This window comes from Agelaius tricolor, unplaced genomic scaffold (assembly GCF_023055355.1).
Source record: "Agelaius tricolor isolate 1412-34295 unplaced genomic scaffold, bAgeTri1.0.p SCAF_33, whole genome shotgun sequence".
Classification (NCBI taxonomy): Eukaryota; Metazoa; Chordata; class Aves; order Passeriformes; family Icteridae; genus Agelaius; species Agelaius tricolor.
In genome coordinates, this window is record NW_027269293.1 from 2,990,224 (window position 1) to 3,000,238 (window position 10,015).

At 48.8% G+C, this 10,015-nt stretch overlaps 1 protein-coding gene across 1 annotated transcript; it reads right to left on the bottom strand.

The window, feature by feature from the left end:
* Window positions 1–1,013: 1,013 nt before the first annotated feature.
* SLC35E1 (solute carrier family 35 member E1) lies at window positions 1,014–9,424 on the bottom strand. The gene is made up of 6 exons (XM_071452034.1): window positions 8,997–9,424; window positions 8,315–8,385; window positions 7,861–7,998; window positions 6,956–7,081; window positions 6,249–6,494; window positions 1,014–4,798 (listed from the first exon to the last, which is right to left on the bottom strand). Exons 1-6 carry the CDS (start codon window positions 9,394–9,396, stop codon window positions 4,568–4,570), a joined length of 1,212 nt encoding a protein of 403 aa, XP_071308135.1. The 5' UTR covers window positions 9,397–9,424; the 3' UTR covers window positions 1,014–4,567.
* Between the last annotated feature and the right edge of the window lie 591 nt (window positions 9,425–10,015).

Below are 10,015 nucleotides of genomic sequence, written 5' to 3' on the forward strand. Positions count from 1 at the left end.
GGACGGGCGGGTGGCACTGACACGGTGACATTGGGGACTCACTGCTGTCACCAGCACAATGATATTGGGGATTTGCTGCTGTCCCCAGCACAGCGACACCGGGGACTCACTGCTGTCACCAGCAGAGTGACACCGGGGACTTGGGGGTGGCACTGACACAGTGACATTGGGGACTCACTGGTGTCACTAGCATAATGATATTGGGGATTCGCTGCTGTCCCCAGCACAGTGACACTGGGGAAGTTGCTGCTGTCTCCAGCACAGTGACACCGGGGACTCACTGCTGTCCCCAGCACAGTGACACTGGGGGCTCATTGGTGTCCCCAGCACAGTGACAGTGGGGGGACACTGGAGGGACACTGGTGTCTCCAGCACAGTGATACTGGGCATTCTCTGGTGGCCCCAACACAGTGACATCAGGGACTCACTGGTGTCCCCCAGCACAGTGACATCAGGGATTTGCTAATGTCCCCAGCACAGTGACACTGGGGACTCACTGGTGTCCCCAACACAGTGACATTGGGGATTCACTGCTGTTCCCAGCACGGTGACACTGGGCTCTCCCTGCTGTCCCCAGCACGGTGACACTGGGGATTTGCTGCAGAGGGATTCTCCAAAACCTCTGTGAGCTCCTGGTGGAGGCAGGAAGGAGCCCCAGGAGCTGCAGCCCCAGTGTGGTTGTTCCAAAGGGATCCCAGCATGGCCCCGAGTGACATCCAGAACTTCACAGAGGAACTGAACAGGAAAACAACACACAAAAGTTCATTTGCTGAAGGGCAGGATTCCACACAGAAGGAGTGTGGGCTTGGTTTGGTTTTTTTTTTGGGAAACTCACCCATATTCCCATCAATTTATAGGAGATCTAATATAAAATAACACAAAAAAAAGCTGGGTGCCCCTTGGCTATCTGCACACCTGTCACTTCAGGGTTAACAAATTCCTTTCACTGCCCTGAACATCACCACAAAGAGATTGCAGAATTATTTTTAACAGCTCACAGCACGACCCAGAAATTTAAGCCTTGGAAAAACAAAATTTTCCCTTTATTTATATTGCACCTGTTTCACAAAGAGCCACATGGCAGAAGTTCCTTCTGCTGCAAAATGCTGCATCAGAAAAAAATGGGTTTGAACAGATTAGAAAGGAAAACTGAGCTTTGGAAATCATCATGAGTTGACCCCAAAATACCAACACTATTTTTACAAATCACTGTGCACTTACAAAGCCTAAGCCTTGCCTCAATTTTATTTAGCATTCAGTTATTTAAAAACCACAAGCATTTTACCAGATGACAAAGATCCTCTTACCACCACTGGGTACTAAAATTCAACCTGCAGGGGGAATATTTTTAAAGAGCACCAAAACTCTTTGGAACTACCAACAGAAACCCACGTGGAGTGGGGAGAGATTGATTTTCTTATTTCCACAACTACCCAGGGCTGCTTGGGGAAGAAGCTTTTCAATGTTGTGATGTATTTCCGTGTAAAAAATGCATAGTAAAAATCAAAATACCTCAAGGAAGTCCAGTTCTAACCCTGGTTTCAGCATTTGTGAGTGAGAACATTCACCCAACTCCTCAGCAGTGACCATCATGACACTCCCAGAGCTTCCTGCAAGAAATCAGCCCAAAGCCTTGGCTTTGATTCAATACCAGGGTCATTGTACACACTTGTGTAGACTTTGCCCTCTTCATTCCAGCTTTTCTGTAGCTCCTACAGCCCTGTGTACAAACACACCCCTCATTTACAAACCAGCTTAGAACAAACATCCCATTGGCCAAACCAAAAACCTTGCAGAGCTCCAAGATTCCAATGTTGATTACAGCAATGTCAGGAAGTTCCTGTCCCTGAATGTGGGCAATATTGCTTAAGGGCTGGGATTTGGGATGCAGCAAATCCACCCTGTGCAACCTGACAGGTTTAATGAGACCCTGCACCAACCCAGCCATCCCTGCTGCCCTCAGACCTGGGAGCAGCAGCAGGAGCTCTCCAGGGAACAGATTCACTCCCTGGGCCCTCAAAAGATCCATTCTCCTCCTGGGAAATCCTCATCTTGGGCCAGACTGGAATTTGGGACAGTTGTGAACAGGAAACCTTCAGCTGCCGCCAAGACTACAGAAAAAGCTGAGCTTAAATCTGCCCTGGGAAGTGTGCAGGGCAAGCTTGCTGTGAAAACACTGGCCAGAAAAGGTTTGGTTGTGTTCTTTAAAAGGAAACAAATCTGAATATATTTAATAAAACCTCTGGCCTGGTTTTTATTTACTCCCTGTGGCAGCTGAGGCTGCAGGAACGTGGCACAGCAGAGCATGGAGAGATGAACTCAGAGCATCCCTGCACATCCCCACTGCCACTTTTTTTCTGGTATTTTACCCTGTGTGATCAAAGAAGAATCATCTCCATTTCCCAAAAGGAAACTGAGGCACAAAGACAGAATTCAGGGTTTGCAGGAATTCACCAGGTCACAGCTTCTGAGAGCAGCTGGAGAATTTCAGCCCCTCCTGAAATCTCAGCCTGAGTCTCATCCTCAAATCAGACTCAGCACCAAATCCAAATGCAGAGTTCACCAAATCCTTGTTACTTGTAAGTAAAAGCATTGAAATGTTGGCAAATGAGCCCTAGAAATACACATTTGGCATTTCCCCCATCTTAAAAAGAAGTAATTACACACTCATTAATACTGGAACAGGCAAAAGAAATTTCATCTGAAGGAAAGATTTCCTCATAACCTTGTTCACCCTGGTTAGGGACAGATTTATTTAGATTTGCTACCAAAATCCCAAGTTCTCAGCTGGCATGAACACACTGAACTCCAGTCAAGGCAAGGAGCTCTGCTCACACCCAGCAGCAGCAGCAGCAGCATTTTAAAGCCATCTCTCAAGTTTCACAAGGACCATTTCCTCTTTTGGACTCTCTGGTGGAAGGCTGTTCATGAAACCACCACCCCCAGCAGCCAAAAGAATAAGATCAGCTTGATTTTGCACTTAAAAATAAATTCTTTATTATCCAGAAAGGAGCCAAATCATCATCTCACATCGTGGAAATGGTCATTTTAAAGCAATAAATAAGAGGAGTGTTCTGTGACACAGCCTGGATTTTGTCACTGGTGTCTGGTACCTCTCTGGTTAAAAGCATAAAACTTATGCTATCAAAGTCTCACTGTACAACAGTCTGGGAAGGAAAGAAGGCCCCTAAAATCTTTTACTAAAGCAAGGACAGAAAATTCTGCTTCAGTGAAACCCAAGTTCCCAGTTGGGTTTCACTTCATTCCAAGGAATTTCATTCAAAGGAAGGAAAGCCAAGGTTCATCCCTTCCATGCACAAATGCAGTACCTGACACACAAAATCACCTTGTCTAGAATTGATTCTGAATCAGTTTTTAGCCATAAATTATCTATTTACTGCTGATCCAACCAGTTTTTCTTTCATTTCCTATTCGAGCCAGGGGAGTTGCAGGAACAGCACAGGATACAAAATTTTAACTTCTTTCAGCAGGAAGTGGAAGTCAGCCTAAATCCACACAGCTACTCCAACAGCAGTGATTAAGAAATTTAAAAAACCCAAATTAGGGGCTAAAAAGATTTAAGAAACAATTAATAATGATGATTGTTCAAATCAATGCATTCAAAAGATATAAGTCATATAAGAGAGCATAACTTATGCATAAAACTGAGAACAAAACACCTTTCACCTTTCAATTCCTAAAGCAACAGAACAGTTTTGAAAGAACAGGTGTGAATCAAGTAAAAAAATAAAATCATATTATTCCAAACACTTTTATTGGAAGGAGTTTCCTGCATGGCCAGGGGACAGCAATGTCTGCAGTTACAGGACTACATGATTCAGAAAACAATGATGATTTTAGGTTGGGCTTGGCTGCTCTCTGCCATGAGCAGGGATTTGGAGAACTGTGTTTTTCCTGAAGCAGATCTGGGAGAGATCAATCCTTCCACTGCCTGCTCCTGCAGAAACAATTCTGGTTCCTCATCCAGGGCTGAAGGCAGAGGCACAAGGGTTGTGAATATCCACAAGGAGCTGCACAGATGCTGGAGATGAACTCGGCTTTGCCTGCCTGCAGCTGATCCTCCCCAGACAAATCCTGATCAGCACAAGTACCCCTTGCTTTCACTTCTTCCTGAAAGCTTCATTAAAAGGATCATTGAACCATTATCAAAGAACAAGTTAAAGGTGACATTACCAGCATGGAAAGGAGATACTGGCCAGAATTCAGCTGCCAAGAGAACAAGGAGCTGGCAGAGCCTGGAAGGAGCAGTGGCAGATGTTCCACTCTGCAGGGTCACTCCCACCTCAGCAGGATCTGCTCTGTGGGTTTGGTTCCAGCGTCAGCTCTGACTCTTCCAGGTTTAAAGCTGTTCCAGGTCTGGCTGCTCCAGGTTTAAAGCTGTTCCAGGATTAAAGCTCAGCCCAGCAGCTCCTGCACCACTCCCCTGCACCTGCCCTGCAACCTGCACACCTCGATGGCTCCGTGACATTCATGGATGTACTGGAAGTGTTCTGATAATGCTGGGGACACTCTGATACCACAGTCTGTGCCTGAGTGCCAGGATATCCTAAATATCAAAGCGATTCAGGTTGTAGGCTGTGGGGTAGCTCTGCCTGCTGAACTGGAAGTGCTCTGTGAGGACGCTGCTGCGCACGAAGTCCCCGTGCTGGCCGAAGGCTGCGAGTCCATTCTGGGACTTCTCAGCAGGATTTCGGTGCCTTTCCAAGTTCACCAGGTCTCCAGTGGTCACTGGGAGAAGCTGCTGCTTCTTTGCCTCTTGGTTTGCATCGTATTTTGTCTGGGAAAGGAAGGGAGTTGGTCACAGAACCGTTTTGGCTGCCCAGGGGTCTGTGCACAGATCACAGCCAGGATGGGGCTGCTGGGGAACATTTCCCAAGCTGTTTTATTTTCCAGCATCAGCCTCATTACAGGGCTATGGCAATGGGAAGATGCCAGCAGCTCACACCCCAGGCAGCAGACAAAGAACTTAATGTTACCTCTCACTTAAAAGTCACTTAATGTCACTTTTTGACCAATCACACAAAGCAAAAGCATACTGACAGTATTTACATCTGTATAGTAAATATTCTATATTGCCAGTAGTTCAATCACTATAAGCACCCCTGCCTTGGGTTAAAACAATGCTTGCTTATTTCAAATACAATACCTGCTTGTGAGCCTTCAAACACAATGCACAGAGCTCCATTATTAAGCTTAAAACTTCCTAATATCTCACTAATATTACTTAGTAATATTACTTTAATAATCAGTATTAATTAATAGTACTTTAATAATAATTATTATTATCTTATTAATAAGTAATATTACTGATTTAATAATCAGTAATATTACTGATTATTAAAGTAATATTAATAATTAATTAATTAATAGTACTTTAATAATCAGTAATATTACTCTAATAATATTACTTATAAATAGAACTTCATAATATCTCCCTAGATATACTTTTCTGTAGCTTAGGGAGTTATTCTATCCAAGCATTAATACACAGACCATTGTTCTATTTGTCCTTACTTTCTACTCCTCATAGAACTTTTCTGCTGACAAATCTCATGGCTTCTGCTTAGCTCTAATTGCAGTTCTGCTGTCTATAAAACTTCCCTTTTGCAGCTTTCCCAAAACCCTCTAATTTTAAAGATTCCCACAGGAAAGTCTGAGATCAAGTCCAAGTTCTGCCCCATCCCCACCTTGTCACCCAGCACTGATGGGGCAGAACTTGGACTTGATCCCAGATTTTTCCACATCCAGGCCTTCCTTGGACACCTCCAGGGATGGACACTCCAAACTCCCTGGGCAGCCCCTTCCAAAGCCTCACAACCCTTCAGAGGAGGCAGATTTTCTTAGCTATCACCTAAGATAGCACCTAGACTATTGCCATACCCAGAGAAAAGCAGCCAGCTCTACAGTCACATCACTTTTTTGTTAAGAGTATTAAAATATCAGTGAATATCTAATGAAAACCTCACTCCTCTCACATGCCAAACAAACTTTTGCTCAAGAGATTCTGAGTTACTTCCCTTTTCAAAAAGAGCTTAAGATCAACATTTAATTGTGTGAGAGGCCCAGCAGCTGCTGTGACCAAGTCCTTCACCCGGGCCATGCTCATCCCTCCTCTGCAATGGACCCTTGTGCCTTTTGTGCTGTCTCAAGGAGCTCTGAACTTGTAAAAACAACAACTCAAAGCTGCTGGGCTGCTCCAGCTGCGCTTCCTGGTGGATAAAGCTCACCTTGTTGTAGAGGAAGACGCCCAGGATTGCTGTCATCATGCCCAGGACGTTGGTGCTGGTGACGGGGTTGCGCAGCATGATCAGGGACACGGTGATCACCATGATCCTCTTGGTGGCGTTGGCCACGGAGTAACTCAGGGGGCTGATCAGGTTAAGGATGCTGAAGGCAATCACATTCTGGGCAAAATTACAGAATCCACTGATTATAAGCAGCATCAAGGTCCAGGACCAATGAGACATGGAGCTCTGTGGAAAAGCAAACAGCAGGAAGGAAAAAAAAAAAAAATTATCTCGGGTTTCAGGTAACAACACAAACACGGCCTGAGGCACTTCTTACCTGCCACTGCAGGCAGGAATGTCTGCACTGAGCTCTAAAGAGGCCCCCAAGCTCTTTGCTTTATGCAACTCCCAGCTCAGAGAAAGCAGAGGAGGACATTCCCCACACACCCTGGGAGTGTTGGTTCTGCCTCCAGCCCCCAGCTCCTGACATTTATGCTGCCCATGAGCTGCCTCTGCTAACCCTGACAGGAATTCTCACAATAAACACGATGTTAACTCCTGTGAAACAATTTGCAGGTGTTTCACAACACTTCCTTCCACACTGAAACACTTCAGAGCACTTTCCTGGTCGGGTGCTGGAGTCTGTTTGGTTTTTGTTTTCTATTTTCTTTCATAATAGCAAACAGTTCTCCAAATTCAGCACTTACCAAGTCATTCTCTACCAAGAAGGAAGAAAGATCCACCAGGACCCAGGTTGGGATCATGAAGAACACAGCATGGCAGCCAAGGATGTTCAGCAGCCGAAGGTGATGAATTCTGGAATCCCTCAACACCTGGCAAGAGCCATTATTGAACAGCAGTCAGGAAACAAACTGCTCCAGGGGACAGGTAAATGAGCAAAATAAATAAATATCCTTATGGTATTAATTTCCTATTAGGGTGACCAAAGAAAAATTGATGTCTCTTTGAAAAACAATGGTTTTTTTTGAGTGGTGGCTCTTAGTATCAACAAGATATTAAAATTAAAATTAATTGATACAATTGATATCATATATTGTTATAATAATATAATATAATATAATATAATATAATATAATATAATATAATATAATATAATATAATATAATATAATATAATGTTATAATATATAATATTATTATATTATCATATATACTAATTGATATAATATATATTGATAGCTCTACAAAACAGAAACCATTTTGTAACTAAATAGAGCCAAACCACACACTTTAATTTTGTTACTGTGGTTTCAAGGAGTGCCCAGTGTTGACAGTGACTCGTTCTGCACAAAGGAATGATTTGATATAACAAGGTACAATTAAAGGTACAATTAAATGAATTATTGAATTTGAGCACTATTGAATTGCCACCAGAAAAAAAAAATCCACGTTGAAGAGTAAAGAAAGGGCTCAGGATAAATTCAGTGTAACAGCTTCAAAAGATGGGAAGAGCTGCAGGGAACACACAAAATAGCAACCAACCCTCTGGACTTGTCTGATTGCAAAGCCAACTAAAAAAAATACACTTATGTAATTGAAATGACACCCTGTCCTGCTGAAGGGTGACACCAGAGCTGTGAACAGAGCTGTACCTTCTTTGAGAAGATGTTCTGGAGAGAGAAGCACAGGGTAGCAGCAAGGGCACTGATGAGTCCCCACATGTCAAAGGACAGCTCTGTGACCGTGGCCAGCAGGACACCAGTGATGATGGGGATCAGGGACAGGTACACCTGCAGCAGGGACACAGGGGTAAATGGCATCTGCTAGGAATTTTCAACGAGTTTATACACCCTGCTGATTTAGGGATCAGCCATTTCACTACTGCAGTTCAAGGAAATTTGAGTGATTGCAGTAGACAATGACAACTCCAGTGCATCAGATAGCAGCACCCTGGTCGTTGTTCAGACGTGTTTTACACTCACAATAAAAGGAAAAGGGATTTTAAAAATCCACACAATCTAATTCCAGTCACAAGATCCACCCCAAGCCAGCAGAGCACCCCCCAAGCAGCACCAAGAGAAGAAACCTCAGCAAACCTGTCCGCACCTTCGTCGTCTGCTTCTCCTTCATGATGATCCGTGACAGCAGAACCACCCAGATGGGCATGGTGGCTTTCACTGGGGACAGCAAGAAAACAGCACTGGGGACTGGGACAGCACCACCAGCAGAGGGATGGAGCTCAGCCCAGCCCAGATGGGTGCTCCCTCCCTGTCACTGTCCTGGACACCTGCACCAGCTGGACCTTGGTGCTCTGGGCACCCACAGGGCACACACACACTGGGGCACTGCCCCTGGATCTGCTGCCAGCACCCACTGGGGACAGAGGCACGGCTCTGGGGACACACAGTGAGCACTGGGACACTGCACTGGATATTCACAGCACAGAGAGGGTACTGGGACACTGCACTGGATATTCACAGCACAGAGAGGGTACTGGGACACTGCACTGGGTACCCACAGTGGGTACTGGAACACTGCACTGGATATTCACAGCACACACGGGGTGCTGGGACACTGCACTGGGCACCCACAGTGGGTACTGGGACACTGCACTGGGCACTCACAATGAGTACCGGGACACTGCACCAGGTGCCCATACAAGCACACACCGGGTTTCAGGTCACCCCCCTGGGCACGAATCCACGCTGGCCCCCAGGACACCCCCGCGGGCACCTCCCTACGAGCACAGCCGGCACCGGGACACCCCCGGGACACCCGCATCCCTCACCTGTGTGCGCGTAGGACACGGGCACCCTCCAGAGCGAGACGTGCGCGGACACGGAGGCGAAGTATTTGCCGAAGGCGAGCGGGAGGATGTAGCGGGGGTAGGCGCGGGGCGGCAGCTGCGCGGCGCCGGCGGGCGGGACGCGCCAGGCGCGCAGCAGCGGCGGCAGGAGCCCGCAGAGCCCCAGGATGTGGAACAGCGACACGGTGACGGGCCGCGGGAAGCCGCCCAGCAGCAGCTTGTTGACCACGTTACCGCCGGCGCTCAGCCCGTACCAGGCGAGGCACAGCGCCGACACCCGCGCCCCTTCCCGCAGCGCCGGCCCGCGCCCGCCCCGCGCCGCCCCCGCCCCGGGCCCGGCACCGGCCCCGGCGCCGCCCGGAGCCGCCAGCGGCGCCGCCATCGCTCCGCAGCCGCCGCCGAACGTCAGCGCGGCCCCGGCGCGTCGCTTCCTGGGGCGGGGCGGCCGCGGGGCCCCGGCGGGCTCCGGGCGTCACTTCCTCCGTTCCTCCGGCACTTGGCTTCCTCCGCCCCGCCCGGCCCGGGCCCGGGCCCGGCCCCGCGGGGTCCCCGCGCCCTCGGTACCGGCTCCGCACAGGGTGATGGAGCCCCAGGGGCTGCCGTGAGCCGGGCTTGGCCCCGCACGGTCCCCGCGCCATCGGTACCGGCCCCGGGACGATGGAGCCATAGGGGTTGCCGTGAGCCGGGCCCGGCCCCGCGGGATCCCCGCGCCCTCGGTGCCGGCCCCGCACAGCCCCAGGGTTACCGTGAGCGGGGCCTGGCCCCGCACAGGGCGATGGAGCCCCAGGGTTACCGTGAGCCGGGCCTGGCCCCGCACAGGGCGATGGAGCCCCGGGGTTACCGTGAGCCGGGCCTGGCCCCGCTCAGGGTGATGGAGCCCCGGGGGTTGCCGTGAGCCGGGCCTGGCCCCGCACAGGGCGATGGAGCCCCGGGGGTTGCCGTGAGCCGGGCCTGGCTCCGCTCAGGGCGATGGAGCCCCGGGGGTTGCCGTGAGCCGGGCC